This window comes from Episyrphus balteatus, chromosome 1, assembly GCF_945859705.1.
Source record: "Episyrphus balteatus chromosome 1, idEpiBalt1.1, whole genome shotgun sequence".
In the NCBI taxonomy this organism is placed as follows: domain Eukaryota; kingdom Metazoa; phylum Arthropoda; class Insecta; order Diptera; family Syrphidae; genus Episyrphus; species Episyrphus balteatus.
The window spans coordinates 21528592-21553683 of NC_079134.1; the positions used below are offsets into that span (position 1 = coordinate 21528592).

Consider the following 25092-nt stretch of genomic DNA (forward strand, 5'->3'; position numbering starts at 1 on the left):
AACAACGAACAACAAAAAAATAAAAGGTCGTTAAAGGAATTTTTTTTATTCCGTGTTGTTGTTGTTAGAGTGTGTATTGGAACTCATATACTATAGATTTAGTTAGAGTTTGGGTTTTTTTTTTTTGCTATTTATTAAAAGAATTTAAGGGAGAAAGTAATCTAAAGTACTTAAGTTATTTGTTATAGAGAAAAGAATTGTAGGTTCTATGTATAAATATAGAGAAGTGGTTTTTTGAAGTAAGCCTCTTATAAGAAAATAGAACCCACACACAAGATTTTTATCTATAAAATGGTATTTTTTTTTTTTTTGCTTTTTTATGTAATGATAAGCTGCCAATTATTCTTTCTTTATATATTAATATACGTAGGTGGTATAGATTATGTGTATAGTGTATTTATTGGATATTGAAAAATATGGTGGTAACTTTTTTGTAGATACGTGCTAGAAAAGCACTTAAATTAAAGACTTTGATTTTTTCTTTATAACTTTCAGTTTTAATTGAAAAAAAAAAAAAATAAACGTTATAAACGAGATAAAATTCCAATAGATTTGTAGTTTGATTATAGAATAAAAAAGGGATTTTTATTACTTGATGTATAAAAGGTTGGATTAAAGATGAAGAATTTCACTCCACTGACTTTCTTGGCAAATAAAGAAAATTTTTAAGAAAAAAGTTAAGGGGGATCTTTATCGTGTTGGGATTATATGATATACAATTTTAAAAATGTCATTCGAAAGATAATAAAAAAACAAGTTAGGGTTCTGATACAGATTGTTTTTAAGTCTCTGCGTTTCGAAATATGAATTTCCGAAAAACACTTACCTACTCTTTTTGGAGTATTTTTGGGTGAGTTTTTATTTTTTTAAATTTTTCGTAGCGTCCAAACTTATGGAACATGTAGTGTATAACCGTGCGCATGCACGTGGTTTTTCAAAATTATTTTTGACTGAATAACGGGAAAACAATTTTTTTGTCCCAAATGTTTTGACCGTTTTTAACCGTTTTTTATTTTTATATATATTTTTTTAACAGATGAATAAATTAAATTTATACTGTAGATAGATAAAAGTCACGGTTATATCTGTGCAAAATCAATCAATTTTGTAGTCACAGTTTTGATATAATGTTAAAATAATGTTCTATTTTTCTTTCATTTGATCTAGAGCAGATACAAATTATTTAACTTTACTGAGCATGCTGATAATATAACCTTTCATTTGACATATCACACATAACGGTACATTAACTACAAGCTACACAATGTTAAATTAAGAAACTTCATAAATATCTCAAAACACATGTGGAGAGCTGTTGCCTATGACCAGCCACCAGTGCGGGAATTATACCGTATTCTCAGTTTGAAATTTCGACATGGTTGGCTTTAAAAAATTCTAATATTTTTTGTAGGCATCATAAAAATATGATTGAAGCGTCAAATGAAAGGTGAAATAATAAGCTTTCTTATGATATAAAATTTATATAGGTTATTAAAGAAAAAAATTAATTTAATGGCGTGAGAAGATAAAAAAGATTGATATTTTTGCTTTTTTTTTGATGAAAACTGATTGAGTTCAAAAAATTCTAGCTCTCTTTGTAGACGTCGCATAGAAACTCGCGATATAAATATTTTGAGTTGAAATAATAGGCTTTCAGATGCTATAAAATTTATTATAGGTTTTATTATAGGTAAAAAAAAAAATGGATTTTTGGGTGATGGAAGTGATTTTTTCACTTTTTTCATAAGAAATGATTGTTAGATTGATAGAAGAAATATTTGGTTTTTAATGGTTTAATTTTTTTGTAAGCTTTTCAAATAAAAAAACTTATATAAGGAGAAAAAAAATGTAATTTTTTTTAGCTTTTTCTTGTAAATTATGATTGTTTGAAATAAATAAACGCTTCAATTGACTCATTTTAAACAAAAGCACACAACCTGTTTTCTTACGACGTTATCACGTAAAATCATCGTCCGTAAACCGGCTTTACAGACAACCACTTTAAATCCAAAAAAGATTTTTTTTTAAGTTTTCTATATTTAATACAAAAATTTATTTGACAACAAATTTTCATTGAAATCGATTGGGTCGTTTTCGAGAAATACAAACATCAAGAAAACGGTTTTATGGCAAGTAGGTATACGTTTATTAAATGGGCAATAAAAAAAAATTTTTTTTGTTAACTACGACCCTTTTTACCATATAATTTTTTTTTATCAAAATTGTTCCAGTCGTTTTTGAGAAACCCAACCTTTTTCAATTTGGTCTGTAACAAGTAGGTGTCCCTGTTTGGTCCTTAAAAAATTCAATTTCCCAACAAGAGAACTGCCAAAAACCCTTAACTTCGAATTTTGAAGTAATTTCTTTCAGTGGCTTATAGGCTGCTGCTCGGGATAGAGGCAGACAGAATTATGAGACGCACTTTTTTTTTACACTGTTTATTATATTAAAATCATGTATGATTGTCATCTCAAGTAAAAAAAGGGCCTACAATTCCACTCGCTTATGACCAGAAAAGCTTATTACATCCAGTCAAAAGAAGATACTCATTTTTCCAAATGACAAATTTTACAAAAAATCAATATTTTTCGCAAACAAATTTATTCTTCACTTAATTTGAACAAGAAATTCTTCGGCACAGAATTCTCATTAACCAACTTTCATAAAATCTCATATTTTCTTTTCGCAACTTAAATGAAAATCAATAAATTATCTACTGTATTTCATATAAAATATTATCACACATAAGTGTTTTTTCCATAAAAGTCCATTATTCCATAACACGTCCACTTAGTCATTTTACCAAACCAAAACCAAAAAGCTTTTAACCATCTTTTTTTTTGGCTCTTTCTCTTGATTAACGAACAACTCTACTATAGTATCTCCACCAAAAGTAGAAAAAGAATTTCCAAGAAATTACATTTCCTCCCATATCTTTACACCACCAATCAATCCATACATAAATAACAGCAGAAAATAACAAAACTTTGATCATAAAAAAAAAACCTATCAATATCCTTTTTTGGCTAAAACTAAAGCCGATTACAATTCCGTCAATCATCCAATATTGAACAAAAAAAAAATAGAAAACTCCTCGAGAGAAATAACTACATTTGTATTGCATACACATATATGACAGTTTTGAAAATTTTAGCTTTGCCAGGATGTTTATCAGGACTCTCTCTTTCTGTCTAATATGCAACGTAGGTTTTACCTAGAGACGAATAAAAAAAAATTCCTTCTACCACCTTTTTTCAAATGCCTATACCCAACTATTGAGGTAAAAGACCACCACAAAAACTCCTGCCAATATTGACAAGCCAGAATATTGTCGCCATTGCTGTCATTGAATTCGTTATTTTTGTTATTGTTGTCAACGAAATCGAAACAGTGAAAGACCGACTTTTCGAAATGATTGGATTGGAAAAACCACCAACTAACCATCAAAAGGACATAATAACCATAATAAATTTATCCCCATTTTGATGAAGTGTCCTAATATTTTGGGAGGACATTTAAACACATACACACACTCATATCGATATACCAAGAGTAAGTATAGAGACCCAATCCAATTGTACAAATAGCTTTTGCTTAAGCGACAGAAATATACGCACGCACATTTCGATATTCGCCACTTCGATATTATAGTAAATTTTACTTTTGGTATTAGTTAAACTATTGCGCCCCGACCGATCGACAGACGACGAGGACTCGAACTCGACCAAAGGGGACCCATAAAGCAATTCCCAAACAACCAGGATAATAATGTGTCCCTGTCCACAGATTCGAAAGAAGTCATAGCTGCGTATAGTAGGTATGTTTGTTCCCCTGAATATAATCAATGTATAGTATTTGGGGCTAGGTCCATATATGTGTGTATATTTTGTCACGATGCTATTATAATCGAAATAATAATTTATTAATGCATTTGTATTATATGATGGTGTGGTAAAATTGCTTATTATATTGTGTATTGACTTATGAATAGAAAAGCTTAAGTGTAATGAAGAGATTCAATGGCATCGATATAGATACAGGAATATATACAAATGTATGGATGATAATTTATTTGTATTGGATGGATAATGTTTGATAGGCTTTACAAATTCGATATGAACGGTACTTTAATTATATAGATTTTCTGAGATTAATAGCTAACATATTTCTAACAATAAGTGTAATTAGATTGTGAGTTAAAGACACTATTATCGAGATGAAGTAGTGTTGAATGCCTTAAATCGAAACATCGATTCAAGGCGGATAAGAAAAACTGATTTTGCTGAGTTCAGACTTTCAAGTACCTAAAACTATGCCGTATTTAGTTTAAATAATATTCTAGATCTCGAAAAATGTCATCTATAATTGAATCGTCAGTTGTAAGAAAGGAATAAGTAGTATCTTTAGGTGTATTCACATTTTCTTATTTGAAAAAAAAAAAAAACAAAAAAAATTTTTTAGGTGTGGAAGTTACAGGGGTTGAAAAATGTTATAAGTTTGAAAAACAGAATAAATCCAGGATTTTAGGCTATTGATTATGTCTTAACTAAGACGTTCACGGGTTTTAATTGCAGAAAACGTTGAATGGGTTATAAGAGAACATAAAACCGCGGAATGCTATTAAAGGAGGGGGTGGAAATTGAAGAAAGGGGTGCAAAAGCCGCTTTTTGGTTTTTTAAATATGTTTCGTAAATAAAACATAATTTTGATAAATTGATTTTTAAACTTGTTGTAGAGAATCAAATTTAATATTGGAAAAATGTTATTTTTTTTTTAAATTAAAAAAAAAAACTCCATCTAAAACAGTTAAAAAAAAAACATACCTAAACAAAATTAAAAAAAAAAAAAAACGATTTTTTGAGTTATAGTAATAGTTAATCTATTGATATCATTAAAACTTTTGTTTTAAATAAATTTTATGTTGATTTCATTCAAAATTTGGCATTTGGGTGAAATTTCAAACGGTAAGTTGTAAGAACGGAATAAGTCCAACGTATTTAAACCGTTATAGCTGTCTCCCAGAAATCGATAGAAATAAAATTAATTTTTATTTCATGCGACTCAAGTCCTAATAATCTTTATTTTATCTGAAGGTCAAACATCTGACAACAGTAAAATATAGAAGGTATTCAGTTTTTTGCGTTTTCCCAACAATTTTACAAAATAGACTTATTTTTTTCTTACAACTTATGATTCAATTGTATTATATGAGTTTTAAACACTTGAAATAAAATATGGAAATCTTTATACGATTTTGCACTTTGCAACTCATAATTCACACTCAGTGATTTCAGAGAATATTATTCTTGTCTTCTTAATGGTCTTGTGTTTGTAATTTATAGCTTATAAAAGAGGAATTTGACCCCGAAAGAGTATTGAATCTAACTAATACCTACTTGAATTAAAAAAAAATAATTTAAGACAAATGCCTTAAAGTATGCAATGCAATCTGAAAAGTATATTTCTACTGTAACTCTGAATTTCATTTTGAAATACCTACTTTACAAAATACCCATTCTTTCTTGGTAACTTTTCTCCACAACTAAATGGCTACCGATAACCATTTCATAAAGCCTTTTCATGGTTTTTTTGGCTATCAAAAGTTAAAAAAAAAAATCAAAGAATTAAGAATTTTTAGTAAAATTTTTTGTTATAAGTCTTAGTTCTGATGATGAATTTCAGTCTGGAACCGTCTATATTGGATAAAATGAACTAGTTCCAAATTGTGTTGCTTGGGTTATGGTATGAAACTGATGAAGATCTGCGTTTTTCGACATCTACCTGGAATGAGCAAAATACACATCGCTTCAAATAACACGGCAAAAGTTCAAGTTGCCAAAGAAATTTTTGCAAATTTCATTATGTTTAAAAAAAAAACATAAATTTCGTTTTCAAAGGAAAAAAACATTACATTATAAAATTGGTGTGGCATATTGTAGAAATTCTAAATCAATACCACCGAAATTTCAAAAAAATTCAGTACCTATCCCGTTTTCGAAAATTTTATTTTTCAAAATAAATAACAATTTCTTTTTCAATCCTTAAATTAGTGTTCCAAAAATTATTTAGTTTTGATTTATAATAAAATAATAATAATGCTTTTGTATAAAAAATATTCGTTTAGTTTATTGAATATTGAATTAGTATTTTGGTTAAAAAAAAAAACGGTTCTATGACAGGTTATCAATGATTTTCGAAAAAAAAAATTCACCAAAAGACTATCATTTGAATTTTTGAGAACAAAATAGTTGAAACCAGAAAAAAAAGTTGTGACCTAGGAGTGCGACTAACTAAATTATAAGTTTTTTGGGTCGTTGAAACCGAATCCGAAGTCCATTTCACCGCGTCACTTAAAGTTTTCGAGATAACTTCAAAAAATATGTTCGTTTCAGAGTGTCGTGAACACTTTTTGAGGCGACCAAAAAACTATTATTGACGTGATCCAACCCAGGTCAGCACTTTTTTTTTGCTGTCTCAGGGTACTTTTTTGGCGCAAAAAAATAAATGTTAGAAAACTGTGTTACTTATCTAAAAACAAAGTTCATCTTAAAAATAATTCACAAAATAAATTTTTGACACTGATATAATTTTTACATGATTTATAGCTCTTTTAAGCCCTTTTATAAACTTTTTTTAAGTTTGTGTAATTCTTGAAAAAATATAAAAAAAAATAAAATTATATTTTTATTTGACATCAGATGTCTGAATGCTCTTAGTTTTAATATTTAAAATAATAATTCCCATTGTCCGTTTTTATTATTCCTTTTTTGTTTTTGTTGTCTGTACCATTTCACACACCTGCCTTTTTATACCTTTCAATATTTTTTTTTTTTTTGTATATTCACACAAAAAATATAGACCTATATAAGCTAACGAGTATATTTATTCACAAAAAACTCTCTTCACGTTGATATACATAAATATATTATATTTTTGCATTCTACACGAACATTTTGCAATAACAATAACAAGGACATTCTCAGTCTCTGTGGAATTTCATTTTTTTTTTTTTTTTCAGTTTATACGCTTTTACCAATTTTTATATATTTTTTTCATATCTCATCCTTTATGTAAATTAATATGCTTGCATATTTTTTCGAAAAAAAACTAAATATACCTACCTACAGACTGATATAGCGAAATGAAAATACCTTCGTACCTACGGTTTTTTGGATCCGTATATATTGTTTTATCCTTTTTACCCAGTTTTTACGGTTTATTTATATGCACCTCTTCTCCTGCTACCCAGGAATATTTTTTATACAAAAAAGGTATTTAAAATAAGACAAACTGGAGGGTAGTAAAAAACAGCTCCTCTCAAAAAATCGTACGGATCGGTACGATGTACGCCGTAGTCGTATATTCCAATCGTCACCATTGGAATATTTGAAATTATTTTACAGGTGTGGTCCGTAATCACTGAATGTCCCCCAACTGGTTGTTTATTTTTATTGTGTTCCTCTGTGCCGCAGAACATAGCCCCATCCACAGGAAGGATTTGTGGGACAGACGAAGGGGTTGAATGAAGAGCGACCAGTTTGTTGTGTGTGAAAGGAAGCTGGCTATGCAAAAATATACCTCACGGATATGTGACAGGAAAAATCGGACCGAAAAAAAGTGGTAAGCCGACCAGAGAAGAGATTGCATTCGAGCGGCATACAACATCGCATCGGTTTTTGGCTTTGTCTACCTCTATGTCCTCTTTTATTTTTGAGATAATTAAAAGTATATACTTGTATTGGTTATATGACTATGCCTTACATATGTGTGTGTGTTTTTGTTAATTTATATCGTCCCCCCATATTCACAGACACTATGTATGAGAATATTGTAGCTCTGAAGGGATATTTCATTTTATTATTCATATTAAAATAAATTCAATTTATAAATCTGTCCATATTGCCATGTGAATAGATAAAAACGTTTGGTATAAAATATTATGGGTAGCTATACCAAAAACAAAATAAAGGGAATATCGAAAAAAAATTCCAAATAGGGAATTTTTGTATACGTAAATATATCTACCGACATGCTGGCACTAAACCTTCCTACTCGATTGATTCTTTTGAGATAAATCAAACTTAAGGATTTACAAGAGAATGTGACTATAGTATTACATATTAAAAAAAAAAAGGGTTACAGCATAAAATTCTGAAAAAAATATAATGGCGATATTTAGCCCTGGACCGTTTTTCATGTCACAATTTCCAAGCTTAAAAAAAAAATAGGATTCTTTTAGATTAGGACCTATACAAAACTTAAGTGGGTGTGTGAAAAGGTACAAAAATACAAATAGTACAAGAATAATAAAACCGACAATGGGAATTATTAGGTATTTTAAAACTAAGAGCATTCAGATATCTGATGTCAAATAAAAATATAAAAATAATAAAAAAAAAAAAAACTTCATATTTTGCATAGAGTTACAAGAATTTTTGTAGATCAAAAACAAAACAAAAATGTAAAAGGGCTTAATATAGCAATAAATCATTAAGAAGTCATTAATTTATTCAGACAAACATTTTGAATTGAGGTAAATATTAGCAAATTTGGATTTGGTACAAAAAAAAACCCATCAAAATCAATGTCAAACATAAAATATCTCGAATCGAAAGGATCAAATTTCAATAAAAAGAGGTCTAACTCAAATATATCAGCTATACTTGGCTGATAAAAATTGAATTTTTTGATTAGGACTTTGGATCTTTTTAAGACAGTTTCAACTCTTGCTGCCACCAAGAATTCTTATAGACACTGAAATAAAAAGAAGAAAGTCAGTTGATCTCAATGAGGTCCTTTGACTTTTGACTTGCCTATTTTTAATAATTGGTCAAAAAAGAGTTGGAGTTGTTGAATGGATATAATGAATATGTTTACCTTGAGAGCTCCATTAGGAAAGGGTGTTTTTTTTTTTAGTAAAAACAAAAATGTCTCCGAGATAAAATTTCCATTCAAAATCCTTACATTTCCCTTGCTCGAAAAAACACACTTTTATTTAACATAATTACACTGTGTTACAAAAAGAAGGTTTCAAAATATACGTGGGCGGAGACCTATCACGTTTTTTAGAGCTAGTCGCACTGATTACGAAACGGTATTTAAAAAGTCCCCAACACCCCCAAAATCTGGAGTTAGAGGCAAAAAACAATATTTTGGACATTCGCCCATTAAAAAAATTCTAGCTTCGTCTAATTTTTACCCATTTTAGATTTTTTTATAGTTTCTGATAGAAGATAATTATACCTTTTCAAAAATTTAGAAAACATGTGATTCAGTTCAACCACCTTGAATTTATAAGCGGTCAAAGTTCAAAAATTCCATTTTTTTTGTAATTTTCCCAATTTCGACATCAATTATTTAAAGTATATGTTTTCAAAAACAACATGCAACATATTCATTTCCAAATGAAACGAGGTATCATCAGTTCAAAATTGACTTAGCCCTGATTATTCAATCGTCAGTTAGACTATCAGAAGAATAAAAGTCAATATAAAAAAAAATTTTATTCCTAGGAATGAGCTCTATCTCAGGTTTATCTGACTATTGAAAAATTGGCCATTAGAAAAAAAATTACGATTTCAAATCAGGCACAGAAATTCGAACGTTTGCGCACCGAACAAAAATGTTATTTTGGCACGTAGTACCATAACTCGGGCGCCAGAAGTTTAATACAATCATTTTTTACTATGGGAGGGAGGTCTATCTCCCTCCCTTTAGGAGGGTTGGGTAATTTTCTAAAAAAAAAATTATTAAAATAAAAAAAAAATTATTAAAAAACAACGGCAACACTTACAGTTATAAGTGATACCATTTCCGAAGGGCAGAATTGTACATTTACTTTAAATTTTTAAATCAATATATTTCAACCAATTGTTATTCAAATAATCGATTTCAAAGTTAAAAATAGATGAACAAATTAAACACAAAAAACTCATTAATTACTATTTTTGTCCAGACTGTGAATTTTAATAAGAAATTGACTCATGTAGAAAACTGCCTCAATTAAATCCTTATCGAACAGTGAAAACTATATGTTTGTATTTTTTCTAGATTTTGAGAAAATTGAAAAATAATTTCATCAGATTTTTTCTTTTTTCAAATTTTTTTTTTTTTTTTTTTTTATTTTTCAATGTACACATTTTTACCTAAATAATTTTTAAAGACCGCTTTGATTTTTTGTCTTTGCTCTAAATTAAACAATTTCAGCAATTTTTACTGGCGTAAAATTTTTGACAAAATATTTTTTTTGTGCAAAAAAAAATGTTACGTATACGCCACAGTGATCCGCAAAGTGTTTGATTTGTTAATTGAATGCTTTCGATATTGACAAACTATTCTACAATTTGATAAAAGGTGTCTTTACTATCTGGTAGACACCATACAAAGCCATTGATAGGAAACAAAATGTACAGGATTTCAGAAAGAAAATAACAACTAACTTGATAGATATTACTGACGAAAAAGAAATAAGAAAAATATTCCGACATCAAATCAACCTCTTCCTTCTTCTTTCCAAAAATAAAATCGGAATCTCTACTTTGTGGCTAAAAAAAAACTCATCAACTTCCGCATTAATTCTTCCTAACAAAAAAAAAATGAATGACGTTCCTGTAGAAAGAGAAGATGTTCCTGCCATTCCAAAAAAAAAATCTATATTCTTATCAAAATCGAGGGCCACAAAAAGCCATTAGAAACAACATACCAGCAATTAAATAGCCATCAAGTCAAAAAACTTTATCCATCAAAACATTAATTTCGTTCGATATTCTTCAAAGTCACTTCCAAGTCACTATATACACGAGGCAAAGGAAAAAAAAGCAATTTAAGATTCTTTTGAAGAAAAAACAAAATAAAACAAAAACAAAAATAAGAAACAAAATCCTAATATTTTTTTTTTTTTTTTTGTTTCTGTTCTTCAATAAAGAAGGCTACGAAGGTTACAAAAAAAAAAAGAGCAAGACCCTAAACCGCATAAAACTTCAGCCGATAATTTTATTAAGAAGAAACAAAGCCAAGACAGAGGAAATACCGAAACCAAGGACGACAACGAGTATAAGACCAACCGCACTATACTACTCGTTCTCCATAATATAGCTCACTTGTCATATATAAATATCCTTACACCCAAGGGTATGGACTCATCTTGAGCAAAAACTATGTCCATCTTTGGGGTATAACAATAATTACGGGGATATATAAAACCTCAGGGTGTCATAAAAACAAAACAAAAAATAATACTGAAAGCAAAAACATTAAATCCTTTCTGGTTGTTTGCTTTATTTTTTTTTTTTGTGCAAGGACTCACACTCGCTTGCACTGCAAAGAAAACTTTTCTGTTTTCAAGAAAAAATACTATACCAACGCACAGCAGGGATGTGAGATTTTAAGTCAACAGACTATAGCCAAACGATATACCCTCGACGTGTCCTTATGTCTGCTTGATAAGAGTATAAACTATATAAAGTGCCTCATGTTATTGAAAAAAAAAGGATGATAGTGTGCGCTTGACTCTGAGATAAATAAAAAAAAAAAAAAAAATGTTAGTTTGTGAGAAAAGTTTCTCAAGAAATCTACGAGTGTCGTAGGATCATCCTTAAGGACTCCAATGTGGATGGTTTCGTATAGAAGATGGAAGAAGAATGAAGAAAAAACAAAAATGAAATATTTTAATTTTCGGTTTATAGTTTTTTTTTCTCTTCTAAGTATTGGCTTCAGGGATTCTTGAAAAAAAAAAGGACACAATATATGTGAGGTTAGAATATTCTCTGAAGCTGGACCTATACCGACTTAAGAAGAGATTGCGTGGTATTATTTCACTCAACCATACACCACAACTGCGGATGGAAAAGCTTCATTTTTATTCAAAGGGATTCATGAGAGATGATGATTAATTAAAAAACTTTGGCCGCACTTATTGTTATATACTTTTTTTTATTTTGTGTGTATTTTTTTTTTTGTTTTATTTTTACCTATCCTTTATGAAGGACGTAAAAAGAACAACAAAAAAAAAAAAAAAAAACTACCGTAAAAACCAGCAGTATACAAAGCTCTTGAAATATTCTTCTTTCATAAGTATCTACTTTATTTTCTGTGTTTTTCGTTTTTGTTTTTTCTGTTTATTTTTTGTTTTTATTTAGTAAAGTGGAAATATTGTTGAAAAAAAATGTGAAGTGAAACATTCAGGATATCGCTATGCTTTTGGAATTTATTAAAATTTTATATAAAATAAAAAAATAAATGAAATTGCTCTAATAAAATTGAAAAAAAACTGAATAAAGCAAGTATCTTGATTCTAATGAAAAAAAGGTAGAAAATATTAAATTCACAAAATAACTTGCAAATATTCCAGTTAAAAAATGTTTTCTATTTTTTTTGTATCAACAACGACGCTTAGATTTCTTTGATTTTATATTTAAATGGTAGAGATTAACTTAAAATAAAAAATAAAGTTTGGAATTTGACATTTTAGATGGTTTAAAATATTTATTTCATTAGTTAGTAGAAGAGAGAGATTTCATTCATAGAATTACCCTAAAAGCTAACGCTAACTTTCCTGGAGCGCATAGTGCGTTTTTTTTTTTTAACCTAGTTTAAATATTTTGTAATCTCGCTTAAAACAACGTATATAAATAAATAAAATTTTCTGTTTAAAGAACCTTTAACATACAATTTTAAAATGGGGGAGAAAATTGAATTTTATGACTTCATTTTTACGACACAAGAAAACATAACATTATACATAATAGTATCCAAATATTTCTTTCAATACTGCGCCTAAAAGCTATCATCAATTTTCATTGTATTAACAAAAATATATAAAAAAAAAAGAAAGGATTGTATCTCCTTTTTTTGGATTATTATATGACAACAACAAAAAGTGATAAAACCTGATCATGCACACAAATCAATTTGTATGATATAAAAAAGAGAATGAAAAAGAGAAAAAAAAAATATAATTCACATAAAAAAAAGTTAATCTATTAAATATTTATGACTTAATATTTCATTTGATATAGAATAATAATAAAATAAAATATGTGAAGATATTTTTTTTTTCTTTTGCATTTTATTATCTAATTTTAGGCTGAAGAAGCTCTATCCCATCATCATCGTAAAAACAAAAATGAAAAAAAGAAGAAAACACAAAAAGAAATATTTAATTTCATTTTCTTTTCGTTTTTGGCAATTTTTATTATGAATTTATTTGGAGAACAATAAATTCAAGCTTCTTATCGAAAATAAAAATAAGAAAGTTTCTATCTTTATTTTTTTGTATTTAGGTTGAGAAATCAAAATTCATTATAAATATTAATAAAGAATAATGTTTTATTTATTTTTTTTTTCGGCCAGACGAATATTTTAAGTGGTAAATTAAATCTGAAAAAGAGGTTGTCTGTAAAGCTGGTTTACGGACTATGATTTTACGTGATAACGTCGTCAGAAAACAGGTTGTGTGCTTTTATTTAAAATGAGTCAATTGAAGCGTTTAATTTAAATTTTAAAAGCAAAAAAAACATGAATTTTTATTTTCTCACGTCATTATTTCCATTTTTTCCCTAACAACCTATAAAAAATGTTACACCATCTGAAAGCTTATTGTCTAAGCTCAAAATATATATATCGATCAGGTCTATTAGACATCTACAAAAAGAGCTAGAATTTTTTGAACTCGATCAAATTTCATTAAAAAAAGCAAAAAAACATTTATTTTTATGTCCCTATGGAATCAATTTTTTTGTTTGACAACCTATAAAAAATTTTATACCATGTGCAAGCTTATTATTTCACCTTTCATATGACGTATCAATCTCATTTCAAAAATGCCAACAAGAGAAGGTAGAATTTTTTAAAGTCAACCATGTGGAATTTCCAGACTGAGATTACGGTACTTCCCACACTGGTGGCTTTTCGGGGTGCAACAGATCTCCACTGGTGTTTTGAGGTTTTTCGCAAGTTTCTTGAATTAACATTGTGTAGCTTGTAGTTAGTCTATCGTTATGTGTGATATACAATTGTATCAGGATGCTCATAAAAGTATTAATAAAATTTCTATCTGGTCTATCATTACTCCATATACTTTATTTCTTTATCTATTAAAAACAAAAAGATAAAAATAAAAAACCATGAAAATTGGTTAAAAACCGCCAAAAAACGTGTTTTTTTAAAACTTGTTTCTTCCGTTATTCAGTCAAAACTCATTAAACGATTCCAATTTTTTGCACATGTATGTAGGTATACATAAGGCAAAAACCTACATGTCCTCTAAGTTTGAGATTTTTTTAAACGCTCCAAAAAAAACTAAAAATCAAAAACTATGCAAAAAATACCCCTAAAAAACAAGGTGTTTTTCAAAAATTCATATTTCGAAACGCAGAGTGTTGGAAAAAAATCCGTATCAGACCCCTAAATTTGTTTCCCTTATCTTTAACCTGGCACCTTTAGAATTGTCAAAAAAAAATATCCCCTACCCAATATCATCATTTTGTCATAGCCCCAACACGTGTACAACATTCAAACAAAACGTTGTAGCTTAATTTCAAAATTTTTTAGAATTTTTTCTTAAATGCAGTTATTCTTAAATTAGTTTTATCTATCTATAGCAAAAATCAACTTTCTACGACTTTGCGTTTAGATTTTAGCCCAAACTTCATCTTTCCGTTTTACCCCTGTCTATCCTATTAAATGACGGAATTTTTAAAAATCCTTCATTTGGATTAAGGGGTTATATCTAGTTGTAAGTGCAAAAACACATTCTTTTTTTTGGATTTTTTGTGAAGAGACATTTAATTATATAAACATAAAGAATACATATCCATATAGCAAATTTAATGTATTAAAAGAATTCGCTGTGTATTTAAAAAAATATAGGGTTACGTTATTTTTGTAGTAGATCTCCTAGACGACCTCCAAAAAAAAGGTGTCTGGCGGTGAGCAATATATCTCTGACCCAAGTCACTTAAAATTAAAAAAAACAAAAAGATACATTTTCAGGATAGACAAATGTAGGTAATGAACGAAGGAATAATCAAAATTTTGATTTTTGACAAAATGGCGGCCTCCCAAAGAAAAAAATCGTTTTTTTTTCACGAAAATTTACACATTAAAGTGGCTTAAAAAATCGAATTATTGTCAAAAACCTTTTTCCTTCGTTCATTACCTGACAAAAATATCTAAGAAAATTGTGTAAAAATTTCAAGTCGAATACTCCAGTCGTTTCGGAGAAATTTTGCTCACCGCAAGACACCCTTTTTTTTTAGGTCGTCTAGGAGATCTACTACAAAAATAACGGAACCCAATATTTTTTTTTAAAATACACAGCGAATTCTTTTAATACATTAAATTTGGTATATGGATATATATTCTTTATGTTTATATAATTAAATGCCTTTTCACAAAAAATCCACAAAAAAGAAGGTTTTTTTGCACTTACAACTAGATATAACCCCTTAAGCTTTAGGTTATTATCTTTCAAATAATACCTCTAGTAGTTTATTTTTAATTTTTAATTGAAATTTTTTGCCGCACTGCGAAAGTGCGAGAGTGTAACGGAAGAAAATGGCGTCACTTTTTTGTGGTGGCTACCAAGGTTCATCGATTTATAAGACGTTATCACGTCAAAAAATGAATGTATGTTGAAAACAGTTAGGATTTTCGTTTTTCGAAATTTGTATTGAATGATCCCATGATGACATGGGAATCTAGTACTATCGGGACAAGTGGTTCCTCGCTTATTCAGTTTTTTTTACTATTAAATTGGAAGCCGAAATATTAATTTTTAGGGGATTTCAATATTTGCGCCTCTTTGATTGAAACTTTACTTTTTTCTAACACGAGTGGATAAAATTATACTTATTTCATTCTTGTTCTCGATTGTCTGTGACGCTTAGTTAAAATTTGAATAGTATTTTATATTTTCTAGTTTTAGTAAAAACTATTGATTCACATTCGAAAATTTATAAGAAAGAAGCACAACATGATTTATATAGAAAATAGTATAGAAACACGAACATAATTGTTTGAAGCTGCCTTAAAATGGCGTTAAATCTCATTTTTTAAGATTAAATTTTCAAAACTAAAATTTTCAATTTTGGCCCAATAAAATATTACAAACCTGCAACATAAATAATTTACGACTTTTCAACAAACTTTACAATTTAAATACGATTTGAACATTAACCCTCTGTCGGCACACGGACTGGTGCAAATTTGGTAGGACAAAAATTAAAAGTGGTCACAAAAAAGTGTCTTTAGAAGGGTGAAAATTATAAGGGTGAAAATTTTTGAATTGTGAATACAATATTCGAATTCCTCGGAATATTCTACATCAATTTCATATATGATTCTCTATAAAATAGTGAGATCGAAAAAAGTTCTAGCGACATGAAAAAGTATAAACCAAATTCGCAAAAAAGAGGGTTAATCCTAGACTAAAAATTATCAAAACACTTCTATAATCAGAGAATAACGAATTTTTGAGGATTTTTTGCAATTTTAATGGCCGATCAATCGGTTCTTTGGGGGTTATTTCTAAGCTTAATGACTTTCAAAAATTCTTAACTTTGCTGGATTAAATTGAAATTAAAATTTGACCTACAGAAGAAAAAAAATAGACACCGAAATTTTGCATTGTGGCACTGGACTGGAGGTCATCTACCTATGTCCGTGTCTTTAGTGTCTCAAAAGTAAAGATGAGGGAGAATCAAGTGTTAATTATAAAGCTTTTTGTGTCTTCCATAAAGGATTCAAAATTTAATTTGATATATAGGTACCTAACTATATTTAATACAAGTCATGAAATTGACAAAACAAAATTATAATTTCAACATTATATATTGGAAGATGTCGAGAGTCCTGTATAATGTGTAATAGATACATATCTCGAACATAATCCTTTTTTATTCGGGACCAATTTTTGAATAGTTATCTTCAAACAAAATAATATTGTTTTGACTTTTTCAAACCATACATTTTTTACTTTTTGACCTATCCTACAGAGTTTTTTCAAAGACTTTCCTGATGGTCTTAGTGGTGCTGAACTCGAATTCAAAGTCAGAAATATTCGATTGGAGTCCGATTTTGAAATATTACAGTTATAAAAAGCAAAAAAAAAAAAAATCGTTATTTTGGTTCTTTTTGAGGTAGGTAATGCTTAAACGTGTATATTTATTTCAACATACATATCTCAAGATATCACAAAAAAAAGAGATACCGAAAAGATTAAAATATAGGTAGTTGGCAATAATATGACACCAAAATAGTAAATTTTTTGACGAAAACAAATAGGAAATATGTCAGAATTGGCTAAAATTAAGAAATAGAAATACATAGAAATGTTTTAGATACTAATTTTAGAAATTTTTAGACTTGTTTTCAAAATGTTTGAGGTTTTTTTCATTGAATGAACTACACTTACTTTTTCAATTATGAGTAAGTGAATTCCAAAAATGTGGTAATTTAGGCGAACATAATAAAAGCAAAAATGTTTTTTTTTTTTCTCCGAGTGATACAAAGTTCAAAACTTTTAATTAAATAATTAAAACCTACTGCTACTTTTGAGGTTCTGAATTAAAAAAGGAAAAACTCACTAACTGCTATTGAAATCGTATGAAGTTAGCGCGTATTTCCTTCGAACCGACGATTTCTTATGTAGCCGTGTAACAAGGTCGAAGTATTCAGCAAAATGGTCTTTTAAACTTTTTTCTTCAAGAAATATCTACCAAATAGCTGCATTATAATAATAAAGTACTAGTTGCAAGGCAAGTTATACATACATTTTGAAAATATTGCACAAGAATTTTTCAGTATAAGTGTTATAAGAGAATAATTTTTTCGGAACAATCTAATAAAGGTTTATGCTGTACCAATTTTCGTCTATGTTTTTACCGACTTCCAAAAAGGAGGAGGTATTCAATTCGCCTGTATTTTTTTTTTACCGACTTCCAAAAAGGAGGAGGTATTCAATTCGCCTGTATTTTTTTTTTTTTTTTTTATTTTTTTTTTTTATGTTTGTTAAATCATAACTTTGGTCTGAGTGAACCAATTTTGATAATTCTTTTTGTATTGGAAAGCTGGTGGCTGCAATGTGGTCCCATTTTAGTTTGGTTCAGTTAAAGCCATAGAAACTATTAGAAATACCATTAAAATATTATTGATGACTTAACTATGCTTAAAAATTCTTGAGATTCACAAATTCAACAAGAAAAAGACAAAATGAATTTCGCTACGCAAAACAAAGTTGCAATGGAAATGTTAATAAAACCTTTTTAGCCGTAATCTACCTTTAAAAAAAAACAAGCTAATTTTACTTTTCGAGATATTTTTGTACAAAAGAATGTGATTTTTTGTCATAACAAAAACCTAAACTACGCCTAATTGTATGCTATGTTTTTTCTCGATATTCTAAAAAAAATTTAAATTCCAATATCGCAGCAAATTTTAATCAAAAAAAAAACCCTTGTCGTTTATATCATTTTTTTTTTTGTATGTGTGATAAATTGCTTTCATAATTGCACTATATAAATAACTTTGAGGAAACATTTTGCGTGGTTTCGTGTTTATATATTTTTGCAAAGCCCTTCATTTTCATATAAAACACGTTTTCTGGTTGATTTATGAATATATTTTTTTAAAATTGAAAACACATACACAGTTATACAACATCGTGGTATAATTTATGCTGAAAAATATTATAAATGAAAAAAAATAACTAAAAATATATATACAAATATATTAAACCTCGACTATAGAAAATCAATTCTGAAACTCATCTATCCTAGAACAAAACAGTTTCACAAAAAAAAAAAAAAAACAACACATGCGTTCGTAGAGTTTTTAAAATTAAAAAAAAAAAAAAAAACAAAAAAAAAATTCCCAACCGGACACCATTAACCACAAAAAGGATAAAAATAACCCACACATTTTCACATACACACATACAAACCAATATATATATGTGTAGCAAAACATGCAATGAATTGTGTATGCAGGACATAGCATAGCCATATTATAAACGTGAACTGAAAATAAAATAACATGATTACTTACCTATAAATTCCACAGGATAAAAAAATATATATATATATCCAATACGAATATTATTATCCTTGTTGGGGTATAATGTTACATATTATATCCGCATATAATTTTTATTTTTATTATTTTGTATATAAATAATTATATGGGCAACACCAAAATCAGTGTTGAACTAATTACATTACACGACATTGTGGTGGAGCCTTTTGCAAAATGTCCTCGTAGGTGCTATACACATATCACAACACACAAATAAAAAGGATAAAACACACCATTTTTTGTTTATTTATTTTTTTTTTTTTATTAATTTTGACACAATCTCTTATAAAATATTGCATCCCAAATAAAAACGCATGGCACTATTAAATTTATATATATTTTTTTATTTGTAAATATGTATGCATCAATTTCGGCATGTTGTATATGAACGCCTTTTTGTATATAAGAAAAATAAAGTATAAAATAAACTTCTGCTATAGCATTTGAGATTTAAATAATTTAATAAAACAATTAAAACTTAAATCAGCATTCGCATTAAATGTGCATATATATATACATTCTCTATATATCATATATATATATATATAAAAAAGAAACTAACCTATATAATGTATATAAACATTGCTTTCATATTTATAAATATATAAAAAAAAAAAATTATATTTAATTTTCTTATAATTTAATTTTTATTTTATAATTAAGAATTTTTTTAAAAAATTCTTCTATAATGATTATATAATTTTAATTGATTTTGAAATTATTTTAAATTTTCTTTAAAAAAAAAAAAAAAAAACTATAACAGGGATCTGATTTACCCATATACATTTGGTACGAAAGTTATCCAGAACACATCGAAGAAGGTTATAAGGGACGCGTGTCCCGTGTGTCACAGGACTCACCATTTGGTTCGGCATCACTCAACTTGACCAACATTAAGGAAGCGGATCAGGGATGGTACGAGTGTAAAGTTGTATTTTTAAATCGTGATCCAAAACAACATAAGAACGGTACATGGTTCCATTTAGATGTACATGCACCGCCACGTTTTAGTGTTACACCAGAAGATATTATATACGTTAATTTAGGTGAGTTCTTATTATTTTTTTCTTATAATATATAAATATAAAATTTTGAACAAAAAAATGATCTTGGTGAAATTTAAAGTTTGTATAAGCTTTTGATTTTTCAATACATTTTACATAAAGTCTGTCACAAAAGTAACCCAAAAATTGGGCCCAAAAGTATACCACAAAGATGCCTTAGATGGACCTTTCAAAAAGACTATGTATGTTCTTATACAAAACGCCAAAGGTTAACTGAAGCGGCTAGGGTTCTATTTTCCAGGTAAAAAATATGCCTTTAGAAAATCCGGATTTGAACATTTGGGTTACAGTTACAGCATGTGATCAGGATTAATTAATATGAAAATTAATTTGAAAAGATACACTAGTTTACAAAAAAATAAAAAATTTTTGGACACCAAGTGCCGTTATACTTTTCATATAGATACGAGCCCAGGAAACTCAAAAATTGTATCTAAAAACTGTTTATTGATACTTTTTCGAGATATGATAAGTTAAAGACCAAAAACAGTAGATTTTGAAAGTCCATATTTAATCCAATTTTAGCCGTATTCAATTTTTGGGACCATTGTGTTGAAAGATAAAGTATTTTTTTTTCTCCGTTACATGTTCAATACTTCAAATTCTCAAAACATAGAAATAGACTATTTAATAAAAACATTTCATTTTTTTTTCACTTTTTTGAATAGTTTTTCTTAAGATTTTTACAATATTTTAATTTTAAACATTCGTAAAAGTATATATAGCCATAGGAAATTTAATTATCTACAGAAAATTTCTTAATAAAATTTTTCAAAATCGGCTTCCTTTTCAAGTTATAGACAAAAAACAAAAAGTAACAACAAAAAGAGTCGAAAATTTTGATCGGTAAAAAAAGTTATCATATCTTTATGACTTTTCCATAGATTTTGAAAAAAAATTGAAGTAGGTACTGAAAAAGATATCGAAAAAAATGCATGCCAGAGTATCCTTATGACCACCAAATGTAAAGGCATTGTTAATTGCGAAAAAATATGGTGAAAGACTAGACCACAACAATTTTTATCTGTGATAGGTACGGTGAACATCCGTCCCGGTTTACACGGGACTGTCCCGTATTTCTATAGCTTGTCCCGGGTTTTTATTGAAGAAACCCGGGACGTATAAGTGTCCCGTATTTTATAATTTGTCCCGTGATTTTCCCGTATTTGCACATTCTCTGATAGTTTTAATCAAAATTTTATATATTTTTTACGGAAAACAAGTATAAAAGTGTTTCTAATTTTACATATAAAAACATAAGTTTTTAAAAATTTTCGTCAGTTATTCAGTTCCAGCCAGGTTGAAAAGCTACACCAGACAAATTTTTTTTTTCTAATAATGAACAACATGTGGAAGAGTAACGAACTCAGCTAAATTTCAAAACTTTTAAGGAAATGTTATATGTTGAATTAAACATTAGACAGTTTCAAAATCATTTAAAATAAAAAAAAAACAGCTCTCCCGATTTTGATTAAAAAAAATACTTTTTAAACTGTTATAAACTTGTTTTCTTGATTTCTGACTTCAACGTAAACGACTTAAATGATTTAAACGAAAATGTTACCACAAAATCGTTTAAGAATTCTTGATATCAAAATTAAGGAAAAATTATAACTCATTTTAAAAAATTTAATTTTTTTTTTTTAAATTTATATTTTCAGAATGATAGAAATATGGTCACCGTAGTGATAGGATATTTTTGAATAGCTCTTTAAATTTTATGAATGAAACAATCATTTAAAAATTTTTCAAAGGGCATTTAAAGCGATTTGACTTGAAGGTTCTGGAAAACTGATTAAAAAATATAATATTTTTATTGACTTAATTGGCATCAAAAAATTGGAATTGGAAATTAAATCAGTCTTAACGAACCTTGTGTGGGGCACTTACCATTTATAGTGCAATAACAATCCAGTTTTATAAATATTTCCGATCCTAAAAAAAAATTGTTATTTCTAAGAAACATTTTATTCCTCCGTTAACCAAAAAGTTTTATAAATGCACTGAAGAAGTCATATTGTGGGCTAATGGATCCAATTTAACTCTATGGAATAGTTTTTTTATTGATCAGAATTTTTTTCAAAAGATTTTTTTTCCAAAGGGCTCAACGTATATGAATTAAAAAAAAAAGCGTTCAAAATCGTTCACTGTAGTGTATACGTACTTTTTTTTACTAATTTTTTTAAATACATTTTAAACATCAAAACTTACTTATACTTGAGACAGATTGCATTATTTAATAGCTTCTATATCCTTTGAAAGTTACAAAACTCTGTTAAAATTTTCAATACGAAATTAGATAGAATACCTTTTTCCTTACAACAAAAACTGATGATGGTGATATATTTTCTCCAACCAAACTGTTTACGTCTAAAAACCTCCTTATAAGACTTGGATGAAGCAATCTTTACTTTTTCAAACTTTTTGTCATAAAATTTATATAATTTGAATAAAGCAACGAATTTTATGTAAATTTAAAATAACAGAAAAGTATATGTAAACCAAGATCAGATTCTCACTTGAAATATTTGTGAATTAAATTCTTGAATTTTGACAATTTTTCTATGAATAATATTAATCCTTATACCTTGATAGCTACACTAAATCAAATAAATATTACAGCTTATTCAAAACTGTATACACCTAATTTCATCTCTATGTCCCCCACACAAAAAAGAAGCTATTCCCAGACTCAATTTATTTTGACAGGTAACATAAATTGCTAACTTTGCAAGTTGCTTCAAACATACATAGTTTTTGAGTAGGTATAATACATTTTGACAACGAAGACGTCTTCTAACTTAAGAAACACAACATTGCTTGCATATGAAATATCAACACACTTAGAAATTGTATATATCGCATCTACCAGGAACAAACACATAATCTTAGTCATGAATTATTACTCAAAGTAGATAGGTTACATATATACTCAACTCAAGCCCATATTTCTGTACGTGTGTTAAAACAACTTCACACGGTTACAGTTTTCGGGGAAATGGCTTTAAGAACTCCCCTGTCAAATATTATTGCAACAACTTCTCTTGTCACACATATAAATTGGGAAAATATTCACATCATCAAAAAACAAAGCTGTCTACCAGAGATAGCTACTAGCAAGGAGTCACTTTGCAAAATCTCTCAAAAGTCTAAGTACACATAATATCTCAAAAAAAAAAAAAAAAAACACATATAAAATAATGACGTACGTGAGAAGAACATATAATTCACATCTTATCCAACAAAAAATAAAATACAAAAAAAAATATACCTAAGATAAAAATAACAAACAAATCCATTCTAAGTTTAATGACAAATGTCAGCTTTGAACAGCTCCACTACTGTTAAGTGTCAGCATATCCTTTTTGTAAATAAACTCATTCTCAGTAAAAAAAAAAAAAAAAACTCAAGAAACATCATCATCTTCTCCTTCTTCATCTTTCTCGTTTCTCCTAGAACACACGAAATGAGTGAAATAAATAACACTTTAGATTCAAAGCTTCTTTTTCCTACTGTGAAGCATTCTAAACAGGATAACATACACCGGAAGGAGAGATAGAGATGGAAAAAGTGTGGGTGATAGAGTACCTCCCCCCACCTTCATAGAGAGAGAAAAAGGAGACAAGTCAAAGTATTCTTAAGGACATTAGTGATGTTCCTGTTATAGTTGGATGGACGTTTCAATGCGTGCTATATTTTTGTTTTGACATCTTTCCTTTTACCTATTTTTGTCCTTTTTTGTCAGATTATATTTTAAGGATAAAAAGGATATAAAAAAATATAGAGGAAGCTTTTGATGAGCAAAAGAAAAAAAAAAAAAACAATCTAAGAAACCCATCTTAGAAAATTTGTGCTCTATCCTTCTTGGTTCTATATAAATGTACCTAACCTACCTCTATCTATAGTGCACGATGATATCCTTTTGGTAAACAAAAGGAATATGTGCATAATCGCGTGCTTGCGCAAACTGACACCGTTCGTTCGTTCATTCGTTGGAAACATTCTAAAAGCAAAAAAAAAAGAAAAAAATAATAACACAAAAAAAAAAGGATATATCCAAGAAAAAAAAACCTAGGATAAACAACCTAGAAGAAAAGAAACATCGTAGGGAAATTACTTTCAAGTAGATAACAGCAAGATGTAATCTCAGGAAGGAAGTGTCATTTCATGCTGCTCCAGCATGATGCTTTATAATTATTATACTCACTTCCTCCCTTCTCCCTTCTGACCTAACCCACATGATGATGATGCCCATCAAAGGATCCAGCATCCATGTGGCTTTGCATAGAATGTGGGTGCACTGCTGTCTCTTCACCACTCTCTTGAGACTATCAATTGCTTTGCTAAGAGTCCTAGTCCAACCAACCATATCGCCAGGATATAGTCTTAGTCTAGCCCCCCCCCCCCCCCTTTTTGCTTGTTTGCATTCCTGCTGTGCATTTTTTTTGCTTATCATCATCTACACTATGGTGGCTTAATCATTATCCTGGAAAGAATATTCAACACTACTCGCCGGGATACACACGCAGACATCTTCAATGTTTTTTTTTTTTTTTTTTGTCATCTTCAATTTTTTTTTTTTTTGTTTTCTTTTGTTTAAAGGTTCGCGCATAGAGTGTTGGTTTTCCAGAGTCCTTTACAAGGAAGCGCTGGGTATAATAATGTTATTTCAGGAGGTTAAAGAAGTCACAACATAGTGGCTCTGACGTTTTTTTTTCTCTCTCTCTTATCATAGAAACATGCATATTTTGTTGTCAAATGGAGACAAGCGACAACAATACAAAGAAATGGCGAACCGCATAAGGATTTTAAGATTTATAGCGCAGCGTAAAGCAGAAACACAGACGGGTGATGGTTCTATTCTGTTGTTTGTTTTATATTAAAAAGGAAGATGCTATGGATTGCACATTATTCGAGAATTATGAATTGTCCTTTTGATAAAAAGGATATACCACCA

At 28.6% G+C, this 25092-nt stretch overlaps 1 protein-coding gene across 12 annotated transcripts in view; it reads left to right on the forward strand.

Moving 5' to 3' along the window:
* Nucleotides 1–25092, forward strand: part of LOC129905734 (protein turtle) — a 703160-nt gene that overhangs the window by 608180 nt on the left and 69888 nt on the right. For all 12 annotated transcript variants that reach the window (XR_008770639.1, XM_055981294.1, XM_055981293.1 and 9 more), the window contains exon 5: nt 19835–20117. Coding sequence is in view for 11 of the 12 variants with exons in the window: in XM_055981294.1 (XP_055837269.1) it covers nt 19835–20117 (283 nt within the window). In the remaining variant the exon portion in view is untranslated. The remainder of the gene's footprint in view (nt 1–19834; nt 20118–25092) is intronic.